Source organism: Athalia rosae, chromosome 5 (assembly GCF_917208135.1).
Source record: "Athalia rosae chromosome 5, iyAthRosa1.1, whole genome shotgun sequence".
Taxonomy (NCBI): domain Eukaryota; kingdom Metazoa; phylum Arthropoda; class Insecta; order Hymenoptera; family Athaliidae; genus Athalia; species Athalia rosae.
The window spans coordinates 15,748,857-15,776,845 of NC_064030.1; the positions used below are offsets into that span (position 1 = coordinate 15,748,857).

A 27,989-nucleotide genomic window follows, 5' to 3' on the forward strand; every position below is an offset into this window, starting at 1 on the left:
GCTCGTTGCAAAGTTTTGGATATTATACGCGAAGTCGGAAAAAAAAAAGAAACGTGAAAAACGCGACACGTAAATTGAGAAAATTGTTTTCCACATGAAATTCGGTAGTCATGCGGACAATGTAAGTGGCCAACATATATTTTTATGTGATATAATTGTAGCTTCGGCTTCTGTTGAATTTTAGAGACTAGGTCACATGTGTGTCTCAATATTTTATGTAAAGTTTTATACCCACACGTGTTGCGAACACGCACGCAGGTATTAATGTATGCATACACATCACATGCATTCATTCATGTCTCCATAAAGTATGTATAATATACATATGGGGCATTCTTTGTCAACTCAGCCAGGCTCCGCGCGATATTTTTTCCCCCTTTTTTCGAATAAGTTTTTTCCGTTTATCCGTTTTTTGAAATCCGCTGAAAAGTCGCAAGATTGGTTAGAAAATTTTCTTTAAAAATGGATCACCTCAAAGACGAATCGAATAATATCTCCGGGTTCGATGGTTGATCAAAATATTCGAAAGCGGGCAAGTTTTCAAATCTATTGGAAAACGACATTTTCCGGGTGGTCGATTCTGTAGGTGAAATGTAACGCACAAAGGAAAAGCGCGGATCGAAAATTGGACGAGTTGACGTGTAACGCACTGTACGAATACGAATGACGAATACACGCGTACAATTATATCCTATCTAATATAACCCAAACAAAATGAAACGAAACCAGCTTTTAGAGCTGGAGGGCACCAGCCGGTTTTTATAGCGTGTGTACATACGGCTGAATCATAAGTGACGTAGTAACACACTGCGCGATCAGATTTGATTCGGCACAAATCATCCCTAGGGGAATTTGAAGCAGAGCCCAGCAGAGGTGGTGATCGCGAGCGGTCTGACCCGCATCGATCGATCACCCACGATTAAATTTCAACTAGGGATATTTTGTGCCAACCCGAATCTCATCGAGTAGCGTCCGACTGCACCAGTTACGATTGAGACGAGTGTACGCACATGCGAATGAGTATGGAAATATGAAATGTGAAACAAACCTTTTATAACTATAGAGAAACAAGAACGGTAGGAGAATATTAATAATAGTGGAATACAGAGCGAGCGATGTTCCATCTAGTTTTATTTTATGCTACGGATGATAATAATTCCCTTCAAAAATAATTTCATCTCACGGTTTTAAAGAGCTACACGACATGCCGCGGCTAATTCGAGTCCTCAATTATCTATTAATTCATCTTTCGGCAATGTAAACAGTGAAATTAAAACGCCCAGATGCTTGGACTACCACTACTACTACTATTTCAACCGCTAGCGATCGTTGTTACCATTTTAACGATACGACACATGCGTTGTAACATAATTCGCGGTTGAAACAACGAAAGAAGAAACGGGGGGGGGGGGAAAAGGTACAACGTGAGCGGTTAGATTCCGCGATATGTATACGTGTGCATATGGGTTTATTCATATATGATACCTATGCGTATATTAAAAACCTGTTGAGTTTTATATCACCTATATAGATAAAAAGTCTCACTCTGCGAAAGTAACCTGGAGGATTTTGAAAGCATAATTCGGATGTGCGAGTCGCTTATATGATATACCTACCCTGAATTAACAATTTAACTCGTTTTCGAGATCATAGTATCGTGACGTGAATTTATAACCGAACGATTTCGAAATTCGATCGGCGAATTTTTTACGTGCCTCGTAATAACGGTAGTCGTACTAACGCGTGTGATGCGTGGCGGTGGAAGCCACACGCGGAATAATGGAATACTTCGATTCCTCTGAATTCAGTCAGAAACTTGAACCAATTGTGCAAAAAATGTTGATCAAATTTCGTGAAACTTTCGAAATAATCTAATATCACTTCTAATTTTCCCAATCATTGACAGTATCTTCTCAGTTTCTGATCAAACTTTGACAGAATTTTTTCAAATCAGGTCAATCTTTGACAGAATTTTTTCAGATTCTGGTCAATCTTTGACAGAATTTTTTCAGATTCCGGTCAATCTTTGACAGAATTTTTTCAGATTCCGGTCAATCTTTGACAAAATTTTTTCAGATTCCGGTCAATCTTTGACAGAATTATTTCAGATTCGGGTCCATCTTTGACAGAATTTTTTCAGATTCCGGTCAATCTTTGACAGAATTTTTTCAGCCTCTGGTCAATCTTTGACAGAATTTTTTCAGATTCCGGTCAATCTTTGACAGAATTTTTTCAGATCCTGGTCAATCTTTGACAGAATTTTTTCAGATTCTGGTCAATCTTTGACAGCATATTGTCAGTTTCCGTACAAAGTTGCGTTATAAAAATTGTATTCCGACAAAACATGGGTCGAATATTCTGTCAAACCGGGGGGTCTCGTTTTTGTGGAATCTTCTCCAAGCATTTCAAGATTCCGAGAGTAGGAATTTGAAGTAATGCAGAGCAAATTCCGTACTCAACTGTACTACCTTCAGATCCGATCGCTTATCTCCACGTTATCACGTTGATGGAAACATATTTGAAATTTCAAATCGCAGTAACAATTTTCCGAGGTTGATGTCACGCGGAGGAAATGGTTGGAAAGTTTTTCCATCTATGTGTGAGTAGATACAATAATGTTTCATGACAGAGCAAATGAACCGCGACAGTATCAGCTGCGATTGAATTCCATTACAGACGTTGCAACTTTGTTTTTTTTTTGCTTTTTTTCTAATTTCTTTTGTAGGGCAATGTAGAAACATATCCGGTACCACCCACCGTGACGTTTGAAAATTCATGGTATCTACAGTCGAGTGAATTATAAATACGATCGTATTATCAAGGCTTTTTTATAACTAAAAAAAAAAAAAAAACCGGTCGGACAGCCGTTATAGCTACAGATAACGCGTTATAAAAAATCGCTTGCACAGATCTGCGGCGAATATTCATCGAGAATCGGTGATTACCTTTATTTCTCTAGTAACGAAAGATCAAAAAATTTCTGAGACAATAATCGATGACCTCCGATTCGCGTTGGATCTGTTGATCGAGTAAAATATCTTTGCGACAGATTACGAAGATCTCGCGTAATAATTATGACAACGTTTGATCCGTTTTTTTTTCGTTAGCTTTCAATAATTTGTTCATTCATTTTCACTCCAACTATATGTATTAATATAATTTGCCGACCTGCACGGGGTTATATTCTGATGCAGTCTCTTTAAAGAGGAACGAACTCCGTTGCTCGCCAAACTTTTATTCGTCTCTTTTCCTCTTGAAACTTTCCGAGTCGCGTCGTGAGTATTTGTTTCTGGTTCCAACGAATGAATTAGAGATGAATAAAGAAAAAAGGAAAAAGTACAAGCGAGACAGAAAAAAGGTAGGAAAAAAAAAAAAGAAAATAAAATGTTATTATAAGAGAAAACAAGCCCAGAATAAATTCATATTCCGTACCTTACTAGTTTATTTTTATTTTCAGTAATACTTTTTTCTCCATATCCTGTAATTTTTATGTATAGTTTTTGTTCTGCGTTACTTTTCTTCCGATGTTAACTCACCTTACACCTCCTAGCGATAATATTGAAGACTGGCATTTCTGCTGTCCTCTTATTTTCCTCGACCCCGAACGGGCGAGGGTATGAGACACACTGTTTTTTTTGTTGTTGTTGTTATTTCACGGATCTAACGATTCCCACAAAAATCCATACCCTCGGGATGGATTTTTCACGTTCGATTGGAAAACTGTTTTTTCAAAAACTGGCACAGTTTTCACCGTCACTGGAGATCCTGCGGTTTTCGGAACACCGGAAACTAAAAGAACTGGAGAACCGTACGCACGGAAAAGGGAGAAGAAGAAGAGGGATCACTCTTCAGTTTTTAACTCGAAAAATTTTTAGCCTTCGTTTCGCCACACTTCATATCGAGGCCAGATAAATGACGTTTGGAAAATTCGCGAGCCTCTGTTAAAAAATCATGAAGTATTGAAAATCTTTGGTTACGTTTGTTTTGTCATTCACTTTCTGCAGCGACGCCGCAGAAGTTTTTCACCATCGACGACCGTGATTTTCATCGAACATTCTTCGAACTCTGTTTTACAATTTTATAATCCTGGTACGACGATCACGTGTCGGTGGAGTTGACGATTTTAAACCGAAGCACACGTGTCGTGTATCCGTTGTCGTTGATCGTTTCGTTCTCAGAATTCGAATTCCTTTTCGTCACATCACGTTTTTAGCGGGGCACGTTTTGACTCGCGGAAGCGAACGAGCGTCGCAGTTGCCGGCTGAAACATCGGTAGTTCCACCTTCTAGGATTCACCGAGGCCCCGAGAATAGCTGGAGATGGGAAAAAAAAGGATTAGGGAAAAAGGACGAAATCCGACCGCAGAAACTTCATAGTTCGCAACTCCCTATTCGCCGATGAGGATAAACAAGTCGAGGGGATTTTTCTGCTTCGATGAAAATCTCAACTTCCTCAATGGACTTGTTTTATAAATTCCGAAGAATTTCAGACGCGCGATGTTCAACAACAGCCAGACACAATATCAATTCCAATAACTCCGCGTCGTCATCGCTCACGGACACGATCGCGACTGGTTAAAATTTCAAATTGTTACAACGGGGGAGAAAAAAAAAAAAACAAAAAAAAAAAACAGACCGATATTATCGGGCAACGGTGATCGATTATCCGATCTCGATTTTTTCTCTCCAGTTTCACACGTTGCGTCCGTAATCGCGGGCTCTTCCGATCACCGTTATTGTTGTTGTCGTTGTTGTTGTTGTTGTATATCCAGTCGTCGGCGTTAATTGTGCCGTTATCGATTCAGATCGATGGATAAGAGAAGGGGGGGCGTAACCGTTGACAAAACGTGGCGCGAAACGTAGCAACGGAGGAGACGACTGGTTCGACGCGAGGTTTTTCCAGAGCTGGTTCTGATATCGAGGCAACCGGTGCCGGTCTCGTACCCGTACTACTATCTACAATCGACAACGTTGACTCCCGCGTTGGCATAACCGCGGCGTCGCGAGTTAGTCCCCAAGGTTCCGAAGAGAGCAGGAGGGAACGACTCGCGCGGCCCACCAAGAAACCAGGCAGAGGGAGTAAGGGGAAACTGAAAAAACCTTACATAACGTATCCTCGCACTTACTGCCGCCGCGGTACCGTACCCCGATCCGAACACATCCGTACCTATCCGTGCATATATATATTCCACGCACTGGACACGTTCGCGCGACGTACGCGTACACACCTATCGCGTTACCACCGCACACACACACACACGCGCGCGAGCACAGAAAAACACGGACAAACGGACAGACATCGGCTCAAAAGATATTAGAGTCCGACCAAGTTTAACAATTGCCACACACGCGCACATAAGCACGCTCGCACACCGTCACCACGGTTGAACTTATCTGCTGCTTCACTTCTGCACACATCTCTCACGACGCGTTATTCATAATCTATGCGACTATCTCTTCCGCTATTATTCGCTTCCTTTCTCTCTCTGTCGGTTTTTTTTTTTCTGTTTTTTGTTTGCTTCAATTTTTATATCCGCTCGTCGAATCTCGATTGGAAGTTTTCCGCAGGAGAGAGCAAAGAATGAAAAAACAGTATCGCCGGAATGTGGGACAAAAATTAGCACCTGCCCACCCAGGATATTCCTGTACGACTGATCCGTGAACGAGCAGAAGGAGATAAGAGAGAGAAAAAAAAAAGAAAAAATCGAAAAATCGGTATAAAAAAAAACTCGTACGGATAATTGGAAACACAACCCGTTCGCGTTGTGATAGACACATGTAATCACACCTACTTGTACTCGTTTAAATAAAACCTATATACAAACGGATACGTGGTATGTAGATTTTTTTTTTTTAGCAGCGCGGTGTAGCTCAAACGATAATGCGTAAAGTATATAATTTGTAATACATAATGGCGACATGGAATTTTTTTTTTTTTATCTTCGACCGTTACCAATTCGGGGACAATGAAAAAATTTCTCTTATTAACATCTGCGGTGGTGGTCGAACCGTACGTATGCCAAATATAACGTACGGTCTAAAAGAGAAATCAAAACGTTCCCGTCCTTTTTATTACTCTTTTTTTTTTTGTTCTCTCTCCACCGCTGCGAATACAACGCACGTCGATCGATCGCCAATTTTCACTCACGTGAGGGCAAAACGGAAACAAAAAACAAAAAAAAACGACGAGATTTTCGAACGAAATCTTCAATTCGTTCTCGAGTCGTTGAAACGACGATTGTTTGATTTCAAGGCCTGAGCGGACTCGGTGCTGCAGTTATACGACCGCACTAGGAATGTGGATAGCTGGCGCAGTCGATCTTATGTACACCCGCGAAGGTCTTGTTAAACTAGACTTTGTGTGCGCGAGATTAGTGGAGCCGATGGAACGACCGAAGCCGAATTTTGAGGAAGCCGAAAAAATTCTTCCCCAACGAAAAATCTCGAACGAACGAACGTTGGGCGCGAGGCGAACGTCTACGTACGCCAGTGAATGAGACGCGAGCCCGCATGTTGTGTGAGAATAACGATTAGGCGGGTTAATGGATGGGAACCCCGTATAGTCCGGGCCGTTCGATTCCGCCTCAAGTTTTGCCTTCTTTTTACTCTTCATTTTATTTTATTAGTTGTTTGCCTGCCGGAGTCGCGGGTAGCGTCTCGCAACTCTTATATTGACGAAGCGGTGTGCGTTGCGCGCACACGGAGAAGAACCGTGAACCCCGAGATGATGTGCAGCTTGTTATATCCCCGTACACATGTGTATATCCACGTAATGTACATAAGAGCACGAACAATTTATATTTATTACATCGTAATTGAAGTCCAAGTATTTTATTCAAAGTCATTAAACTAATTTAAGAGAGAATTCATTATTGTATATCATATCTATTGATACCTACGTGAGGTACGATTTACATATATGCACGAGTACGTAGGCACATAGACACCGAGGAAAGAACGAAGAAATTTTGATTTTTTTTTTCTTTTCTACTTTCAAAGTTTGCATTCAACGAAAATTGTCGGATGACTTTGAAATTGGGACAAAACTTCGTCCACTTTTTCCGTTGGCATATCTTCGTTTTTATTACGCACGTGTTACCTGCCTGATCGTTACATTACGTTTTGTTTGATTTGATTTTTTTTTTTTTTTTTTTTTTATCTCAAATTACGCAACGAATATTTTAACACCAATTTCGAAGAGTAATTGTTTAGGAAGCGCACACGTGCGAGTCTCATATAAACGATCCGGAATAATAATGTACGTATGCACGTAAATATATCAGAAGCCTTGGAACGAAAAAAAAAAATTTTATTCATTTCCTTGGGTGTTTTTCCATTTTTTTTTTTTTTCTCTTTTTGGTTCGTTTAATTCGATTTTGAATAGAATTTAATGTGCACGTGCGTTTGTTGAACCGACGGAAAGATAGAAGGAGAAAACAGATCTTGAACCGCAAAAATTTATTGATTTTGAATTCAGAGTAGGAAGATATTTCGTGTGAAGAGTGAGTCACCGATTATTAATGGCAGCCTGAGTCGGACTCTGCACATAATTTTTTTTTCTCACAATTTTTGAGGTTAAAAAGTTTGCTTTATTCTATAATGAAAAGCAGATATGCAGTTGCTAGAAAAAGACGTACGATTCGAGTAAAATCCAAGTTTGGAACGGGAGAACTCAGCGTTGGAAAAATGAGAAATCGATTCGCACTTTTTTTGGACAAAATGGCGGCTGTGAAAATAATGTTTGGTTATATCTGATGAGGACGGTCGTTTTGCATGGAGGCTCTGTATCCGTAAATCTGATCTAACCTAACCCTACGTGGAGTAGGTATACGACGTATGCCTAATGGAAATGGAAACACGTTCCTCTGTCTTGATTATCGCAAAATCTAAACGGTTATTGGTTTATTAGAAATCCCACCACGGATCCTTTTTCTCTTCCAGTTAAATTAACATGCGCCGGTATAAAGCGATTTCACCGCAAATAGTCCGCCTATTATTGTTCGCCCAACATCACGACGACGTTACGACAATTCTTCGAAACGAAATCGACTAAGACAAGATAAAACAAAATAAACAAATAAACGTACGAATTAAAAACAACAAATCGTCGGGATTTCAATCTCTTTTTCATCTTCCCTTCCCAGATCTCGCGGGGTTTTTCTCAAACCAGCGGGCAGCTGCGTTCAAAGTTTTGAGGTTAACTCACATCGTTTTTGGTTTCTCTTTTATTTTTTTACGGGCTAGTTTAAAAAGACCTGAAAGGCCATCGGGCGATTCGAAAAAGTGGCAGTTTTACCATAGACGGTATGTCGACAATTGTGTCCATTTCAAGTTAGCGGGTATCAGCTATGCCCGTGAGACGTGAACTCGGCGAACGATGTTTGAGTACCTGATTATTGCGATACGTCAGCGAGTTTTGTTGTTGCGTTGAAAAATTAACGTTTCTTCGTCAAAAGACGCAGAAGACGAAAAAGAGGAAGGAGAAAACAAACGTGTATATCGTTCGGTTCGAAAACGTTAGAACTCGAAACAGTCGTTGTCAGAGTGTGCTCGTTTCGTGAGGTCATCAAACCAGAAAAAAAAGTCAAAAGCATTTTCCTCCCCCTCCCTCCCCCCTTGTAAACCGAAGCACAATTTTGACGGTGTATAAATACCTGAGCCCACCTACCACTTATCGCTCTCGTTTGCGTAACGCGTTTATCGGGGACGCGGACTCCGAAGAGAATGAAAAAGGAAAATACGGACAAAAAAAAAATTCGAGAGAGATCGTCCAACGAATCGACTTACCTCCGAGTTGCTCGTCGCTACGCTGGAGAGTCCCGGAGACATCGCCCCAGTTCCCGCAACATCCGGACTCACCACGGCGTCGTTGATGTGCCCGTGGGGCAGTAGGGCCGGCCCCCTCGGATAAGACGCCAAATGGGGATGCTGCGGTTTCGGCGGATTGTGGGGTGGCGCGCTGTGGACGGCCATGGGGGTCGCGATCGGCGCGACGGCCACGTGATGAGGGGGTCCCGTGTCGACCGGCACGATTCCGCCGCCTCCTTCGCTACCCGGATCCGTCGACAGACCGGCGACCTCCGCATCTCCGCCTCTGAAGGACTCGTGGAGGTACTGGCGCACCTGGTTCCTCTGCTTCTGGACGACGTGGTACCGCGTCGGGTTCTCCAATAACGTCCGCACCTGGTTGGCGTGGCCGGGAGAAAAAGAGACGAGAAAAAAAATAATTAGAATCGGAAACGAGTCTGCATGGGTACGAAAAAAAATTTTCGCGCACACTCAACACCGGGGACGGTGAGAAACTCCGTCGTCGTCGAAGTTTCGAATGTCTTCGAGTTTTGAGGACTCGAAGCATTTTACTTCGAAAACTGGTCGATGATGGGATACCGGCGGACTTTGTCGGAGGGGAATCCGAATCACTTCGGAAACCTCGAACGCCCTCAACGATATCGCGAAACGTTCGGCTTCCGTTTCGAAATCATCGAAGCTTACCAAAATCGAAATTAGGTTTTTACTTCATTCTTTCGGGCGGTTCTTAAATCCACGGCGCAATATTACGACTTTTCCTCCACGCACTTGTTACAATATACGTAGAAAATTTTACTAATTGACTGTACGTAAGAATATATTAATGAAGAATATTGGTTCGATTTTTATTCTCATTGGAATTCGTCACCTACGTTACCGCTCGGATAGTTCGATGATCCGCATATTTTATTGAAACAAACGGTATTCTTTTAATTATTATTATTATTATTATTATTAGTATTTTTTTTTTTATCGTTCGATAAGTGAACGCCAATATTATGCCGATTCTAACATACATATGGTAGCGCTATGTGGTGCGTTATGTACATACATACAGTTGCTCTGTGTATCGCAAGTGTTTGCTAACGGAAAAGGGAACGCGGCTAGCGGATTAGCAAACATTGTGGATTTGTCGACTATCTGTAAATATAGTCGATCACCTTTGACAGGTGCGATTGCCACGGTACATAATTTACTATTAATATATATATATATACAAGCGTATACATGTATGTGCGCCTGATTCATTTACCGTCCAATAATTATTCCTTGTTTCAAAATAAAATTCAGACCAGATGGAAAGAATTACGCGCCACTCGCCGAGTTAGCGAGTTTCTGACGCACGCCGATCGTCGCGTGTATCCATACATTTTAATTACACACGTACAAAGCTCGAAATGCTCACGGTATTTCCCTTAATAATACATCTCGCCACTTGCGGCGGCAATTTTCTTTGTAGTCATGAACCGTTAATTAATAACGTGTGCCGGAGAGGCACGCGGTGTCGATTATACCGTCGAAAATAACGATAGATCATCCTGCAGTTCCCTGACCCAATTATATTTTGAGAAAATTCGAATTCGAAATTTTCATATTTCAACGGAACGATATCCCGAGGATTTACGCAAATTATCGTGCTTCGAAGAACCGTCAAAAATCCACCGAGAGCTTTCGCGACGTTCCTCAAATTTTTGCGGGAGCATCATCTCTTTCCGTTGAAAAAAAAAAAAAAATGATGGCGACGGATTTTCAAAGAAACGTTATATTCGCGAACGTTCCTCTCCAAATCTCCGCGGGTTCGAGCGGTTCTCATTTCTTTTTTGTCCTCTTCTTTTTATCGCGAATCAAAAACTCGATGTGGACGTCGGTAACGGAGGTTAGGTTTTCGCGAAAATTCTTAATTAAGACCCGGCTACGAAGTCGTGTGTATTTTTGTAATCAAAATTGACGTTTCTCGGCGGTACCTACGTATTCCGAATCCAAAGTTAATATTCACGATCCCCCAGAGGTTCGCGCGAGCGAGGATTGACTCGCCCCCCCCCCCCCCCCCCCATTTTTGGCTCGGCAGAAACGCGTGTGCGTAACGCGTCTGCGGTACAAACGTAGACGACGACGACGAAAAGGGTGATCGCGCGGACATCAACGGCCCGCCGCCGCCGCCGAATGACGGATCGACGTTACGGCCGCACGTCGGGGGGAAACCGATCCGGATTCAGGAATTCAATAGCGCGTTGAAAAAATATCGCCCGACATCGCAACGGCGTATGCGAAATAGGTACGTAGGTAGGAGTGTGACGCGCTATGTGTCCGGGGTAAAACGTCCTCGCTAATTCGGATTTTGTTACGCGAAACATCCTTCCAGGCATTCCCTACGGTTCCAGGTGGGCGCGAATCGGGCTCTAAAATTTTAACATCCGCGTCACGTTCCAACGAAATGTAAAACTGCATCGAGCGCTCTTTTTACGAGTCTCCGCTACTTTATACTTCCTAGCTGATCCCGCAGTGCTGACCCAACTAAAAGGGAACCCGATGAGATCTCCGACCGCAAAATCGAAGAAAAAAACGTACGACGAAAGTTGCCAATTTGCCGAATAAAATATTTAAAAAAAAAAAAAAAAAAAAAAAAACAGCTACGATTCGGATCCGCGGATCTTCCTTCCCCGTTCAATCGTGGTGAAGATGAAAAGGGCAGAGAAGGTGGGGCTGAAAAACCTTGATGTACTTGAAAAAGTTTCAAGGTGATCGTTGACCGGTACCCGTCAATAAGTTCCGATCGTTGTTTGACCGACGAGTAACAACAATTGCAGACATTTCCGCCATCTGGGAGTCGCTAAAGGAGTTAACAAAATCGCGTTTACGGGCGGCGAATAAAAATGGAAGACTGTCTTTCGGACCGCCGGTAAAACGCGGTTTTTGATACCGCTTTTTCCGTTTTCTCGCCAGGGAAAAACTGGGGAAAAATCGACGCGCGATTTGGAATTATTACCTGCAAAACTTGAGGCGGCACGTCGACGCCGATGGTTGATAAGGGCGTAGGCGGCACGGGTCTTGGGGATGCGGCAACCGGCCTCGATAATCTCTGCTGTTGAAGATTGTGGCGGAGCTCAGCCTCCCGTCTTTCCTGCTCCTGGTGTTGTTCTCTCATCAATTGTAGCCTCAGTTGCGTTCTCGAGGTCGGTGTGGCGGTCTTGAACGTCGGAGGGCTGGAATTTTAACGAGAAAAGGAAAGTAAATTAAAAAGGAAAAAAAATTAAAAGGGAAAGAAAATGGGAAAGCGATCGGACGATTACGTCCTTCGAAATTCGTGAAATTCTTCTTTTTTTTTGTCTCCAGTTTCGAGAACGCTCCGAGAAAAAAACAAGAGCGTATCGGGCGGATGCTGTACATTTATAAAAATAGACCGTGACCAGAGTTGTCGTACAATTTGAACGTATTGCTTTTACATACATTTCTGTTTTCAATTAGCACCGCATCGGTCGTTTGGTCGGTCGAGTAAGAGCGACAGATAAAATTCTGTCTCTCGATATATAAAATGCGGTTTTATGTACTTGTATTATACACGCATTGTTCGAGTGCCGTCTTTCGATAGGAAGCACTCGAACTTATCTGCTCTCATCGCTCCGCGTCTAGTTACATGCTCTCGTCATTATTACTCATTCGAACGTTGATAAAACCATAAACCGAGAATGAAGAAAAAATAGCATAAAGAATAAAACTTTTTTATCCTTAAGAACAAAAGAAAAAGGAGAAAGAAATTCCCTAGATCGAAATACACGTAGATTCATTGAAACGTGAAATCTCAAAGTCCCGAAATTTCATACCAAGTCGTAGCGCATCTTCGTGTTTCATGAATATTAACGTTAATTCAATTTCTGAAAGGAAATTACCGCGTCGCGATGTACACCGAGGTATCGAACATGGGTACGAAGAAAAGATATCGGGTGGACGAAGAAAAAAGAGTGAAAATTAAAACGGTCACTAATGTAAAGTATACCGTAAGATTCTCGTTAATTTTCACACATTAATGTACAAATTCAATTTGTAAACGTTTCTTTTTTCTTTTTTTTTTTTTTTTGGTTTAAACTTTTTTATTCTCTTACGTAACGTAATGTGTTCGCGGGCACAACCCGATAATATGAAGGGATATTCTCGAGAGTTTCTTATCAATTTTTTCTACTATGTAAATACCGACGATCGCAGATATATGTAGGTATACAACGCGTGTCTGCCTGCAGTTTTCGTATCGAAGAGAAAAAAATTTAATAAAGTTCAATTTTTATGAAGTATAATTGATTCGAATCGTTGTGCATATACAGAGAATCGGAAAGTCGACTAATTTATCATTTTTATTTCGAAGTTATACCTGCGCGGAACGAATTAGCGAGTTGGGTAATTTTTAAGCCTGCAAAAATTATTATTATTATTCAGGTATTTGTGTATCGCGTATTAGGCGTATTTGCATAGAAATTATTCTCGCAATAACTTCGGGAGGAAAAATGATTTTGTCGCTTTTTTTTCTTCTTCTTCTCTTTCAAAGGATCACAAATCACAGCAGACAACAAAACACTAGCAATGTAGAAAAAAAGAAAAAAAAAACAACGATCCATGTAACCGTACATAATATCTCGGATGATAACGCGAATTGGAAGATTGCATCACCGACTCTCTGGCCCCAGCAGCTATTTCAACTCGCACGTACGCGCGGATATTTTGAATAACTTCTTCGAGTGTTTGAAAAAAGCCGTGCAGCGGTTGGAAAAGAATTAAAAAAAAAATTTCTAACAGTTAAATGAATTTTTTTTCTCTCACCGAAAACAAAATTCCCAAACTTATCTCGTTCGTTCGGATGACAAAAAAAACAAAAAACTTATACATAAATTTCTACGTACGTATGTACACCTATGTGCTTACAGTGCAATATAATTAATTACACATGCGATATGCCGAGGACAAACGCAGAAGCTATTTATGCAGTGCATCGTCGATAACAGACCGAGATACCGCAAACTATATACCACCGTTCCCTCACTGACGTGTGATTCTTGTGCGTCTACTACATACACATATACTGAAACATATATGTATATATATACCTATGTACGTAGCACACATATCGGTGACAGTAGCAACTATAGAATGAGTTATAATACTACCGACGTCGTACATGTGTAGTTGGTGCTAAACGGCAGAGTTGAAAAATTATTTTTAACCGCATCTCATTAAGGAAGACATCTCAGTTTTTTCTCGACAATTTTCAACGAGTTTTACGTATCCTAGAAAAATGTAGCTTCGCGCAGGAAGAAATTAGTCAAGATTTGTAAAGTTTCGCTCGTTTCCGATACATTGTAGAATTTATTTATTCATTTATTTATTTATTTATTTTTGCAGCTGAAAAACCGAACACTAAGTAGTAAAAACCGAGGAAATCAAGTCGCGATTTATTCGCTAGTTGGATGTCTCGGAATTGAATCGACGTAAATTTTTACCGCATTTCCAATACTCACCGGAAACACGTACGACCGCGATTTACAGAGTTCGCGGATTCGGTGTGCCGGGTGAAAAAAAAAAATCATTTCCATTTCCGAGTATCAATCATATCAAACGTCGCACGTCGATGACGAAATGACGAATCTGGATCTGATTTTATTGACTTTTTTTACGATCGAATAATCGAGGGAACGACCGGCATAGTTCCCTCGGATTTTTTTGGTCGTGCAGTTCAAGTTTAAAAATACCAACAATCCGTTCTATTTCGGTCGGTAAGCCACGGTATACGCACACCGTACGACGAGTGGTGTCCGCGAGCGGATCGCTTATAATTGCCAGTCAATCGTCAAAAATGTTTTAGCGCCGACTGTCCGCCTGTCTGGTGGAAAAAAAAAATTCTACTCGCAAAGCTTCCCGGAAGTCGTCACGCGACAGCTCGGACGAAAATGGACCAGAAATCATCTTCGGATTTACGGTGAATTTTCGAGTTAATCGGAAAATGAAACGATCGTTCGATTTTTCGGACCTGTACGTTCGTCGACGTCGATATTGGAAAAATGAAGATGAAAATGAGGAGAATCGATGAATGTTTTTCAGGAAGTGTTCGGCGGAGATTTTGGAATGTGCGAAGAAGTAGCGTAGCGATACGCGGGAGATTGACGGTAACTCGAATACCCCGGGTGCATGCCAATTCCTTTGGGCCGAAAGAAGCGTGTCAATGATGTAACGAGATTTTTCACGTCCACGTCGGTACGTACCGGTTATAACCGGTGCAGTTCGATTCTCTAGCGTCTCGCCCTATTGGCCGGTGTGCCGCGATCCGTACGACGAATTGACGGAAGAAACGTTCGAAGATACCGCGAAATCGACGCAGCTGTTGCAGCTGCTGATATTTTGGAGTAAACAATTTCGTCTATAATCGAGAATGAAAGACGCAATCGTAAATCATGTAACCGTCACCTGAAATAACGCGTTCTCTCGAGACGGTAAGAAGGAAGCAATGAGCGTATAGGTTCGGGGATGGCTGCCAAAGAATATTGCGCGTTTAAATCCGGTAGCGAATTCCTGGTATAGAAAATTTTTGGAACGCAACATCGCGGTACGTACAAAAGCTCGCTATTTAATAATTTTTCTTCTCTTTAATTTCCTCCTTTTATTTTTTTTTCCACCGCTCGACAGAGCTTTGCATTCTCCTCGCTTCGTGACGTCGGGATCATCACGAACGTCCACCGCGCGTAGCGCGGTAGCGATTTCTTTTTTCACCGAAGTCGAGAGAGAACGAACGATTCCCGACAATGGCGGGAAAAGCGCGAGCGCAGGCGCTCCGCGACGCAGATTTTCAGGTTAGGCGAGTGTTTCTATTGGTTACAGTTGAATTGGATCGTGTCAGCCGGTGAAGGTAATAGCTTTGTTACTTAAGGTGCAGTAATAAAAGAATGACGAACATCGGGATCAGTTAGATTAGATGATCAGTCTGCAGTACCAGCCGTTCGGTCTCGTGTCTCTTAAAATGGCGGACGACTCCGCGGGCTGGTCATCGACAATGGCCGGGTCCATTTCTAGTATCATACGAAGATCTTCGTCGATCCCAAGGTGCACCCTGACCACTTTTTTCTCGTCGCTCCGACCGAACCCCTCGGCGTCTTGGCGTCGGATCGAAAAATCGTTCGAATCCGAACGGGCGTAACGGTTTCGTTCGATGTGATTCTCTCGGCTGTATTGGGACGCCAGATTCTCCGCGGGGCACGAACCGCCACCGCCCGGAGGTGGCGCGCCGGTGAAAAAATCCCCGGAAGTTGCGATCCCGGCTTGCTTGTCGAAAAAATTTTTGTCGTTCATTCGGTCCAGTCGGGCGACCAGCTCCTCGAATTCACCGATTTGACGTGACGCCTCGTTTTGCATGGCGCGGATACGACGGCGATTTTTTTTCTACTTCGGAATCGAAGCCTATACGACGCTCGGCTGCTCTCCTCAGCCGCCGTAGAGTTCGGCCGGCTAGCTGGAGGTGATAATATACTTTTGGATTAAAAATAACACCGCGGAAAGACGCGAGGACCGCTCAAGAGACCCGCGGCTACTACGTTCGACCAAAACTTCTGACGCATAGGTATCAACAGTCCAACACCGAATGTGCCAACTACCTACTCCCCGATACATTCGGTTTTCAACACAAAGACCACCTTGAAACTACCAACTTCGTAATCTATAACTAACCACGTGCACGAAGTGATCGTGAAACCGAAACTCCTCGTGCCACTCGACGAATCGGTGGACCGACGGTGCCACCGATCGATTCGCTCAGTTTCTTTTTTTTCACCTTCCTTCGGAAATCTGACGATTTCATTTCACCCGCTTCGATCCGGCCAAGCCAATCAAAATCCCGGTAGAGTGGTCTGTATCACCTTTTGATATTCGAAATTTCAGAATTTTCTTCGCGCCAGACTTCGTACCCGTAGCCTGTTACGTGATTGGTCCAGCTGTCCACCAATAGCGATGCTTCGTAGATGAGATGAACTTTGGAAAAAATTGTTGAACGTTTCAACGCCCCGCACGAAATCTGCACGAAAATGGAAATTATCGAGTCGGATGTGATGCGGAGGGTAGAGTATATATAACTATGAAATTCCGTAGATTATCATATTATTGAAAAATGAATCATCGTACCGACGTCAGTGTTTAGCGCGTACGAATGACTTTTTTTCTCTTTTCTCTCTTTTCCTCTCGTTTTATCGCGGTTGGAAAAAAAAAAAAAATAAAAGCCTCGCGGAATCTCGACGGTGTCGTAGAATTCTGTTTCCTTTTTAGATAAATAATACAATAATATAACTTCGCACAAGTTCTGCAGCACATAATAGGAGAAGCTCTTTGTCTTTTCAAACAGACCTAATAATTGCTCGTTATATACGCGATACGTTATTTCTGTACTTTGCTCTCTCTCGCAAATACCAACTACATGGCGGTGGCTGATTATCCTTTAACGAACGACACGATACGTTATAATCAACTCGACGATGGAATTCCAACGAACTATCCTACGCACAAAAAGAAGCCGCATAGATTATCTCCCATGAAAATCTTCGCACTCCATATTTTCAGTCGTTCAGCCGGCAGTTCTTGGAACAAAATTTCAAACAACTGTTTCCCACTCCAATTGAAATCTTGGGCTGATTTTCACTGGATCATTTGAAATGATCGCGACTCGTGACCGCGCGGATTTAATTAATTATTGAAAAGACAGCGGAGCGGGTTCGTGAGTTCGTCGGTTCGTCAGACTGCGAACCGCGAATTGCGTCACAGACTCCAAGGGACGGTAATATTCCACTGGGTCGACTCGAGCCGTAACGAAAGACTCGTTGACCTGTGGAAAAAGGATGAAGGAAAAGGCAGTTTTGAGATCACCGAGAGAGGAATTTTCTCCCTTCCAGTGACGACTTGTGATCCGATCTGAAAATATTCACAAACTCGGCAGATGAGAACGGGCATAAGTCTCTATGTACAGCTAAGACTAGAAAGTTGTTTTCAACCTACGTTACCAATCACCGTTATACATACGAACGAGGAACACATGCGGCGAGCGATAGTACGAAATCCCATCCGCAACCACCTGGCAATTATCGTTACGGATACAATTTTTCCGTTCGCCGAAATACGAGAGAGATTATTTGCTAATTGTAAGAATTATTTTCACCGAAGACATCGTACTACGCTGGCAGGCTGTGCAAACCAATTAGGTCGTACAATTGGACTTCTCGTACACACGCAGATTTAACGTGTTAGCGGCGGCACGTGATTAATTTATTTCACATTTTATCGTGATGCGAATTCAAGGACGTACTCTACTCTCGAATGTCCGACGGGCCCGCCTCAATAACCGATGGGCGTTCAGCTTTTCGTCCGTTACTTCATCTTCTACTCTGATTCGACAAATTTGCCACACGTACTGGCAGATGTCACTTTGCCGTTGACGTCTCTCGTTTACCAGTTTTTTTTTGGATGGAAACGTGAATCGTTCCGTTCGTGAATTCACATCTTCTGAACGAGAGCAAACTATGCTATAGGTGGCAAATGCCGAAGACTCTCGAGACGCTGCACGGTAGCATCGGTCGCGGTTTCCGATGTCAATGATATGAATTTCACGAGAGGCTGATCGGAGGTAACGCAAAAGTAAACGTGACCGTTCGTGTCGTCGCTACGAAGCGACTGGCACGAAGAGCTTGAGAATCCGATGGTGACGGAAAAATTCGCCTCCGAAAAACTTGTCATGTCGAGAAAATCGAGCGAGATTTTTTCACTGACACGGTGAGTGTGCGAGGGGTACGTATCTTATCGTCCCTTGACTGACGAGTCGTGACAGATGTTATCCTACGTTGTCAAAAGCAAACTAACTGTGAAGTTTTCTTTCTCATGATTTTTTTCGTTCCGTGCTCCTCGTTCGCTAGACTCTTTTTTGTTTCTTCTACATTCCGAATCGAAAGTTCATGTCTCAATTCGGTGTATGAATTTAATTACGTCGACGACGGCCGTGATCTACATTCGTGTTCGACTGGCCGGTCCGAAAAGTGAACGATATTTTAGGTTATATCATAAACCTATCGACACAGAGATGGCGGTATTGAGATAACGAGAAAGGAGATGATTGATCGCTTTGTATCTAAAACTTTCCTTTCTTTTTTTCTGGTTTTTTTCCAACTCGATGAATTTCGGTGACGTAAAAACTGAAATGAGGTTCGAGGTGATCATCCAACCCACCTGCCAGTGTCCGGTGCTCGACTTTTCAATTCGTAGTACATAAAATCCTGGGACGTCGAGAGCATGGATAACGCCTGTTCGAAATCATTGTTATATTCTAGCTCGAAATCTTCGTTCCCGAGGGCGGCCAGGTCGAATCCCATGTCGATTCCGGACTCGTCCATCGTAATTGCCGGCGATTAACGATGTTGGCTGACGAACGATTGTTGTAAAATATTATCTAGTTATCTCACGATCAACAGTTCACCACGAGGAGGATGATGATTGTTGCAATAAATGTGCGAGCGGAGATCAACAAATATGCAAAAGAAATGAATGAATTTTTCTCTTTTTTTTTTTCTTTGTTAAATAGAAACTTAGATCGATGGGATGTGAGAAGAAATGCAAGAGATCCGGGAATCCAGTAGTACGATAATTTCACGGGCACAAATCAACATTATAATCGTCTCGTCTACACTCGCGCACATATGTTGTTATCGCGTACACCAGTTTAGTTGAATATTTTAACGAACTCTCTACATCGAACCGCACACCGATTTGTCTTTCTCCCCAAAAAACGTGATACAAATACGAACATTAAGGAGAAAAATTTTTCGAACGAGAAAAAAAAAAAAAAAAATTGAGAAAAGTGAGGAGGAAAATCGGAGAAAAAACGAGAACGAAACAGGGCACCGTAATCAGCGATCGAAGTTCAGCCGTTCGGAGACAGTCGACGGATCGAACTTTTGATCAATCTTCACAGAACTTTCCTACGTTAGAGAGTGTCCGAAAAAAAAAACGCCGTTCGTCGGTGCGATCGGACGCTCCGTAGTTTCGGAGTATCTCGCGGATCGGACGAATAATTCGATTTGTCGAAGATCGAGCCGATTAGGGGGGACCGAAATTGATTATTATTCGGATTATCAAGTTTCGTTTTCAAGTTAAGATCACCGCCGCCTCTCCGTAAAGTTGTGGCCGAACACCGCCGAACGACCGCACACGAACAACCGACCACACGCCGCCGCGAGATGCGCGCCATTACGACAATTCCATTTGCACAACTCCTTCGCTAGCTTAATGTCACGAAGAGATTATGGCCCGGGGTACCGAGGGAGGAGTGGACAGTCGACACGATACTCGTTACTCGACGAAAGCTTACTTGAAGTAACTCTCGTATCGCTTTACCAAGCCGAGAGTTTGAACTTTCGAATCGCGCAGCCGTCTCCATCTAGCGTCGCCGCGCGACACCACGTTATAAATAAACAATTGATCCACGGACGATTAGTTCAATTTTTTTCTTTTTGCGGTTCAAATCCTGGCGCCTACGATCGTTTCATTTCGCGGCCAAAAACTGCATCGGAATGAATTCGAACGTCGATCGCATTCTGCGTACTTTGTTTCACAAAGTGGTCTCGTTTTTTTGGCTGTTGCATACATTTTTTTTTTCTGTAACGACGTCGTTTTCCCTGGTCGTACCTGCGGCACGGCGGAAATATCGCAAACTGCAATGTGTGGAAAAAAAAGTATTTGCTGACAAAGTTGAAATGGATGAAATTGGAAACGGCGGTTTAGCGACCGAATCAAGAATGTAACTAAATCACTTACGTTTCTGCCTCGAACATCCTCAGATAATATTTTCGATTTTCCTATCGAGGTGAAAATAGTGATGGAAGTGTGGCGGTTGAGAATATTCGTAGTTACTTCCATCGGTTTCTGTACCTTTGAATTCGGTACCGGGACTATTTTACCAAAAGAAATATCCGAAAGGCTCGACGATTACTGGCTAAAGTACAAAGTAAGTAGGTCAAATCATTAGCGACGTTATACATATGTATACCCACTCTAGGATAATAGATTACTAATTGAATTAAGTAATTGAAACGTTTCTAGTTTTTTTTTTTTTTTTTTTTCATTTTCATTTTATTACTTTGGTTTGTTTGAATTGTAAAGAAACAGAAGTCACGCAACGCGATCGTGCTCTTCGAGAAAAATATTTATCCATGAAAATTTGAACAGCCGTTCGATGCTAATTCGCGATCGAATTATGCTAATTGTGAGAACCGTTAATTAGATCGATGACTTAGGGTTGAAAATATTGAAAAAAAAATTAACGAAATCGTTGTAAAATTTGGTTGGATAAATGAAAAATGATCCACCGACGAACCACGATCTCTTCGTAATGTGACGACAATTTTATGCGAGGCACGTGAAATACGGAGGGAAAAAAAAAAGAAAAAAAAAGTCTCACGCCACGACGATGCTTAAAGGGTAATAAAAAGTTTGCGATAAGAAAAATTAAGACCTAATAAAAAGGCCGTCCTTATCATTTACATATAAAGTAAAGGGGCGCGAACGGTGACTACAACTGACACCAATATCGGATAAGATTCGCCTACGACTAGGAGTGGATTCTGGATTACATTTGAACTAGTTTCGACTGGGTATAACATAATTCCAGTGCAAAAATTCGCGTGAAATTAGGTAACGCGATACGAGGTTGCGTAATTTCACCAAAACTTCAATGGCGCCTACCTATATTCATGGCCTAATCGATTCGCTCTCGAATTACTTTATTTTCCCTCCCCCCCACAGTCGTCGTACAACAAATCTTATTCCGCTGCAATCGAAGCCGTGCGAAGATTGGCCTGGGAGGAAAATTTGCTGAAAATATACGAGCACAATATCCTAGCCGCCCTCGGACACCACACTTACACCTTGAGGGACAACGATTTTGCCGATCTGAACAACGCCCAGTACATTTTGAAAATGGTAAAACGAATTGGAGAACGATGAGAAAAAAAATTCACCGACCGTCGATCGTCCAACTTATTGATATTCGAAAAAAATGATATTCCATCAGATAAAGCTGATACACAGCAGGAGACGACGTTTGTCGACGGACGACGAGATCGTAGGTGCGATGCGTAGAAAGCAGGAAGAAATTCCTTCCCATCTCGACTGGAGGGAACGGGGATTCAAAACGTCCCCGGAAAATCAACTGGACTGCGGCAGTTGCTACGCGTATTCCGTAGCCCACAGTATTCAGGGTCAGGTGTTCAAAAAAACGGGAACGCTTACGCCCCTGAGCGCCCAGCAGATCGTGGACTGCAGCGTTTCCATGGGGAATTTGGGGTGCTCCGGCGGCTCCTTGAGAAACACCATGAAATATTTGGAGAAGGCCAAAGGGCTGATGGCCGCACATAAGTATCCGTACACCGCTTCGGTAAGAGAAAGAATTATCAAGAATGATTCGGCAGTTTTTTTTGTTTCTTTTCGTTTCGTTTTTGTCCTCCCCCCCCCCCCCCAGTACGGCCGATAACGCGAGTTCAAAATCTGGCACAAGTTGTAGCATGACCTCTTATCTCGAGTAAAGAGCGATCATCTGATGAGAATTGTAGAATAAAAGGAAAAGAGAAAAAAAAAAAAAATTGGCGCACGAAGTTGGAAAAAAAGGAGAAAAAAAGTTTTCACATTTTATCGAACGTTTTGACCCCCGCTCGGCGGGTGGTGCAAGTCCGAGTGTTTCCTTATTTTCGTCCGCACATGGCCGGACGATCGATGGAATTCGCGTTTGATTGAGAATTGAATTTTCAAATTTTACAGCAAGGAAAATGTGTTTTCGATTCGGATGAGAGCGTCGTGAATATTACGGCGTGGGCAATTTTGCCGGCTCGTGACGAAAAGGCGTTGGAATACGCGTTGGCGACCGTAGGTCCCCTGGCGGCATCCGTGAACGCGAGTCCGAAGACTTTTCAACTTTATCAGTGAGCGGAAAATGCAAAAATGTGATCCGGTATTTGATTTTGTCGAAAATTAATGAGGTTTTCAATTTTACCCTTTCAGCGAAGGGGTTTACGACGATCCGGGGTGCAGTTCGGACGTGGTCAACCACGCGATGCTGCTGGTAGGATACACGCCGACCGAATGGATTTTGAAAAACTGGTGGGGTGAAAACTGGGGGGAAAAGGGCTACATGAGGATGGCCAGGAACAAGAATCGTTGCGGAATAGCGAATTATTCCGCGTACGCCAAAGTCTGATGTAAATGCCGAATTTTTTTTTTTTTCAGTTCATTTTTTTACTTATCAAACTCAAGTACTACTCCGATTGGTACAACGTGATTACGTATTTCGCGATTATCGCATCGTTAATCGTCAACCATAACAACGAATAAATAAATAAATAAAGCGATATGATCGGCGGAGTATCTGTAATGAAATTTCTCATTTCGTTGACGAATGGAATTCGTGGTTAAAAAAAAATAAACAAACAAATCTTTGCTTAATTAATGTATTACATAGTATAGTGACAAAATTTCGTACGTCCGATGTTTTTTTTTTTTTTTTTCAATCTAGATAAAAATTTTCGCTGATCAATCCCCCCCGCTTGTTCACGGTATTTCACGATATCTCAACGCGATCAACGACGATTAGGAATTTTTGACCTAAGAATAATCGATATGATCCAAAAAAGATAGATAAGCAAGGAAAAATTGTGCTTATGAAAGATGTGAAAAATGACCTGTTCGTCGACGATGACGAAATTTATGTTTCATTATGTAATTTGATTCGTGACGGTTTCGCTGTGAATGATTCTAATGTATCGTACTCGAAATTCCGTTTACAATTGATACCAAAACATCGAGGTCAGATGTTATCGTGAACGTGAAGTTTAACTTCTCTGTCAAATGGCATAGCCAAGTAAGATGACTGAAACTGACACCAATCAGTCATATCGAATGATGTTTAGTCTATAGAGTAATAAAATGGAAAAATTTCGTCAAAAATTTCAGCTTTCTAGCCCAAATACTTTTCGAGCAATGGAGAAAAAAATCGGGTTTCCAGTTTTCAGCTTTGCTCAACTCGGATTTATTCGTGACGGATTCTTATTGATCCTTTTTGTTCTTCCGATTGCCAGTCGATGGAACACATCGACCGGATGACTTGTCGAATTTCTCGAGGCCAAACTCGAATTTTGACAAACCAAAGAAAATTGAACATCCTTGCGACAAAGTGACTTTTTTGGTTATGTTCACAATGCAACATGGTGATGAAAGTAAAGTTTCGAACAAACGATTCGAAACGACGTTGAAAATTTGGTTTCCAGGCACATCGACGTACACGTTTCAGCTCTCCAGATGACTTGGAAGAAAAATGGTAGCGAATAAATAAACAAAACGTGAAAAAAACTATCCGAGATCTTGGACTACCAATCGCTATGCCCTTCGAACGACCAAATAAACTAGATACACAGTTAAATCGATGTTTGCAAGTTATAAATAGTCGGTGCATCGCGTCGTTTTCCTTATTTTAATTTACGTTTCAAAGCCGTTTCGCATAATTAATCGTAATTCACGCCTTCGGCTGCACCGGCAGCCCCGCCCATACGCGGTATCTTTATGCAGCAGGTTTCAAAGGTCAGCGAAAATACAGGAGAGAGACCGGAACACTGATTGAGATTAAGGAGATAGCGAAGAGGTGAACATCTGCCGACGTATTTCAAAGCTTTTTCAAAAAAGAAAAAAAAAAAAAAAATTCCGTCCCATCAGCTTCGGCAGCTGATTTACTCTTCGAATAATCAATAAGTGAAGGACGCGATTCACCGAAGGTCACGTTTGAAGAAAATATTATTTTCGGGAAGAGTCTTTGAATTGTTATTTTAGTTTCATTCAATTTAATTTCTTTTTTTCTTGCTTCTTCAGAGGTTATCGATTCTCGTAAAACGAGGTTCATTGTTCACGAAGATAATTACAAATAAATCGCCAATATATATAATTGGAAACAACAATTTTCAAAGCAAGATTGTAGTAGCTTCGCAGCGAACAAACGAATAATAATTCAAGATCAGCCTCGCAGTTTTGAGAAATCGAACGGAAAAATGTCCATCGGCGATCAGCTGTGAGTCAATCGGCCATTTTTTTTTTTCTACAATCAGCGATAACAAAACTATTTCAGATCGTTTAGATATTTGCCCCGTATCTCTTCACTCCCTAGCTTCCGGAACAGACGAAGAGCTCGTGAAAGTTTTCGAATCGGAAGTGAAACGATGGACATCTAAAAAAATCTAGCAGCGCATGAGATTTTACTAAACCGAGGTCGAATTCCGGTCAAGGTTAGGTTGTACTATTTAGGAAGAACTGCGCGCACGCGCACCCTAGTGAACTTTGATTTCCGTGCTAAGCTCAATTCTCCGTATAATGATAATTTGATAACGATTGATCGGTATAGACGCTAATCACGTACACTGTTTATGTAAACGTTCGCATATTCGTATAAAATAGTTTCAGAATTTCTCACACACATCGTGCATCCTCAGCAATATTCGTATCCATTTAACGATCGCCTCGTCACATTTCAGATCGTCAAATACCAGAAACACGTGCGCGGTGGCGCCCAACAGGCGGATCATATTTTTTTTCATCCTCTGTTTAATTTTGGCAGAAAAACGCGGTGGCGCCAGACGAATGGACCATCTTCTTTTCCGTCCTCTGCTCGATTTCGACAGAAAGACTGTAGAACACGAGGCTTTCTATTTTTCCGAGAGAATCTCTTCGTCGTTGAACTGATGCTCGCAATTCACCCGATGCAAATGTTAGGTTAAGTTTTTTTTTTCCTCTCCATTTTTTTTTCCAGCTGTGATCGGGAAGAGCGAGGATCATTCGGATGCGGAGATTTCGAAATTTTCAAAAACCGCTGGATCGATAGTTGTACTTTGAAAGGAGTCAAGACGTAGATAACGTCTTATTTGCTAATCGCGAGAAAATTTTTCAGTCCAGACGTGTAATTAAATACCCAATTATGCGGCGGATGGACATGAGAGATTGAAGTTAAACGCGATCAACATAATTTGTTGCGTTGATGGAATACAATTTGGAATCCGATGAAAATCATTGGTTACATTTCACGGTTATGGGTCGGGTATTTTCTGCATGAAAGAAAATTGGAGAACGTTTTCAGAGATGAGATACACACGTACGTACGTACGTACAATGAATGTATGAATTAGTTTAAACTGACAATTACACGCGCAATTGAATTTATTGGCAATCATCCGTCTCATTGAATAAACGCATCTGCTGTCTGCGAATTTAATCAGGGATCAAAAGCCGTATAATATTTTGCACCGTAGCCGTGATTTTGGTCATAGAAAGCGATAATCGTCGAATCCGCCGATACAAAATCACCGGAATTTTCGGACCCAAAAATTTTTTCGAGGGGGTCGTGGATCAGATTTTTCGCCGACACTTCGAAAAAATGTCGGAGTCTGGCGCGAAATTAGCTCTCGTTCATTCTCGAATTGGCCTCCCTTTTACCGTCGCGGTAATTTTTCAATCAACGTTCAACTTTCATCCATTTCATTCGCCGAGAAGCAATTGTTCGGGTTGTAAAAAAAAAAACTGACTCTCGTTGTCGGTGGTATTCGGTGCGGCTCGAATCTCGAAAGAAAAAAAACGAAAAGCGAAAGAAAGAAAAAAAAACAAAAAAAAAAACGATAAACCTCCCGCGCTTATCGGGGGAACGGTGAACTTTATTTTTCGTTTTCAAGTTCGATTCTCTAATATATATTCTTTTCGCAGACATCCAAGGACGAAGGACATTATCGTCGGTCTTGAGTCGATTGAATCTTTCGCCGAGATGTGAATTGTACATAGTAAATGAAAATCGACATGTTTGGAGCACGTGCTCCACCAGCTGATAGCGTATTACTCGTCGGACCAATCGGAGCTAACTTTGTTCCCGGGGTAAAGGGCATCCTCAACGCATTCGTTACATCTTCTCACGTATAGATCGCGAGCTTCAGTTCAATTCCGAGCATAGTTTCAGCTCACATGGGAAGCGAGGAGCACGAGCAACCCCGAAAAAAAAAAAAACCCGCGAAACGCACACGCGCGTATATACAATACAATTTTGAAAAATATACGTAAATAAATATACACTTGCGCGAGTAATAGTTTCGATGATAACTAAATATCACCACGTTTCAAACTCCGCACTGCTTTCATCCTCCTCACATGAAAGTAGCCATTCGAAAGTAGTAAAAAATAAAACGTCAGTTTCTCGGAAATCCGCAGTAAAAGAAATCTAAAACGAAAAATTGATAACTTAAAAAAAGGAATTTCTTCGCCGCACCCTACAGTGTTCACTATTTATTCCATCCGTACTGTACGTTTTGTATACTTTGCCGCGAACCGGTTCCGATCCCCGTTTCGAGAGACAAGAAGCGAATCGAACAATAGACGGAGAATAATTGAAATAAAATGAGATTGCTGCTTTTGATCGTCCTCCTGAGCGTGACCAGTATCGAGGACACGATATCGGGATCCTCGAATCCTTTGAGAATGGTGTGGTCCGCGCTCTACCCGGATACCAAGGACAGGGAGGAGGAGTGCACGGGTTGCGCCCAAAATCGAATATCCTCCAACGATCCGAGTCTCACCGAACTCAGGGTGGAGTACGTTAAGCAGCAGATACTGAAAAAATTGCGACTGTCAAAACCGCCGGAAGTTTCCCTCTCGATTTCGACCCTGCCGAAGCCTCTCATCAACGGACACATCCTCGAACTGAGTCCCGGAATACCGACCGGACCGGAAAAACAAGTAGAAAGTTTTTACGGAAAAACCGATCAGATCGTCGTGTTTCCGAAAGAAGGTACGTCCATTTTTTATCCCCACTTCGTGGTTTCTTTTTTTCTCTCACGCGAGCACGGATTCCGTTCAGTTGTCGTGTTCGTTCGGAATAGTTGGAAAGGAAAACTGTTTTAAAAAAAGGAAAAAAAAATATTTGTAGTGGCTGATGCAACTGTGGATCGTTTTGCGAACGAGGAAGCTAAGTAACTCATTACGAAACGTGGTACCGAATATTAACAAACGAAAGATAGCGGCCGCCACTTCTTTTTCGAAACCGTCGAATGATTGACGTCTTTTTTTTATTTATTTAGTCTTTTTTGTTTTTTTCTCGCGCCGGTTCGT

The 27,989-nt window shown here is 42.2% G+C and overlaps 3 protein-coding genes across 6 annotated transcripts in view; 2 read left to right on the forward strand and 1 right to left on the reverse strand.

The window, feature by feature from the left end:
* Positions 1–20,045, reverse strand: part of LOC105684009 (microphthalmia-associated transcription factor) — a 34,146-nt gene extending 14,101 nt beyond the window's left edge. Inside the window, exons 1-3 of one of the 3 annotated variants that reach the window (XM_012397062.3) lie at positions 19,044–20,045; positions 11,794–12,010; positions 8,787–9,182 (exon numbers count right to left, since the gene is read on the reverse strand). In XM_012397062.3, the coding sequence (XP_012252485.1) occupies positions 8,787–9,182; positions 11,794–12,010; positions 19,044–19,207 (777 nt within the window). In that variant the 5' untranslated portion in view covers positions 19,208–20,045. Of the gene's footprint in view, positions 1–8,786; positions 9,183–11,793; positions 12,011–15,777; positions 16,661–19,043 lie in introns of those variants that run through there. The other 2 variants (XM_012397060.3, XM_012397061.3) reach the window with 2 other exon arrangements.
* On the forward strand, positions 1–26,984 carry LOC105683993 (procathepsin L). Of its 2 annotated transcripts, none has more exons than XM_048655966.1 (5): positions 1–121; positions 21,615–21,791; positions 21,883–22,245; positions 22,626–22,786; positions 22,866–26,984. In XM_048655966.1, the coding sequence occupies exons 1-5, from the start codon at positions 95–97 to the stop codon at positions 23,059–23,061; spliced, it is 924 nt and encodes a 307-aa protein (XP_048511923.1). In that variant the 5' UTR covers positions 1–94; the 3' UTR covers positions 23,062–26,984. The 2 variants fall into 2 exon arrangements, with proteins under 2 accessions (XP_048511923.1, XP_012252446.2); XM_012397023.3 differs by lacking the exon at positions 1–121 and adding an exon at positions 20,321–20,817.
* Positions 26,852–27,989, forward strand: part of LOC105683980 (inhibin beta A chain) — a 4,512-nt gene continuing 3,374 nt past the window's right edge. The window contains exon 1 of the mRNA XM_012397005.3: positions 26,852–27,669. Within this exon, the coding sequence (XP_012252428.2) occupies positions 27,279–27,669 (391 nt within the window). The 5' untranslated portion in view covers positions 26,852–27,278. The remainder of the gene's footprint in view (positions 27,670–27,989) is intronic.

Excerpts from the sequence above, each read along its gene's own strand:
- LOC105683993 (XM_012397023.3), top strand. The coding sequence starts at position 20,689 with ATGGAAGTGTGGCGGTTGAGAATATTCGTAGTTACTTCCATCGGTTTC. Across the intron at positions 20,818-21,614 it reads ATTACTGGCTAAAGTACAAA|TCGTCGTACAACAAATCTTA; the intron begins GTAAGTAGGTCA and ends TCCCCCCCACAG. Across the intron at positions 22,246-22,625 it reads AGTATCCGTACACCGCTTCG|CAAGGAAAATGTGTTTTCGA; the intron begins GTAAGAGAAAGA and ends CAAATTTTACAG.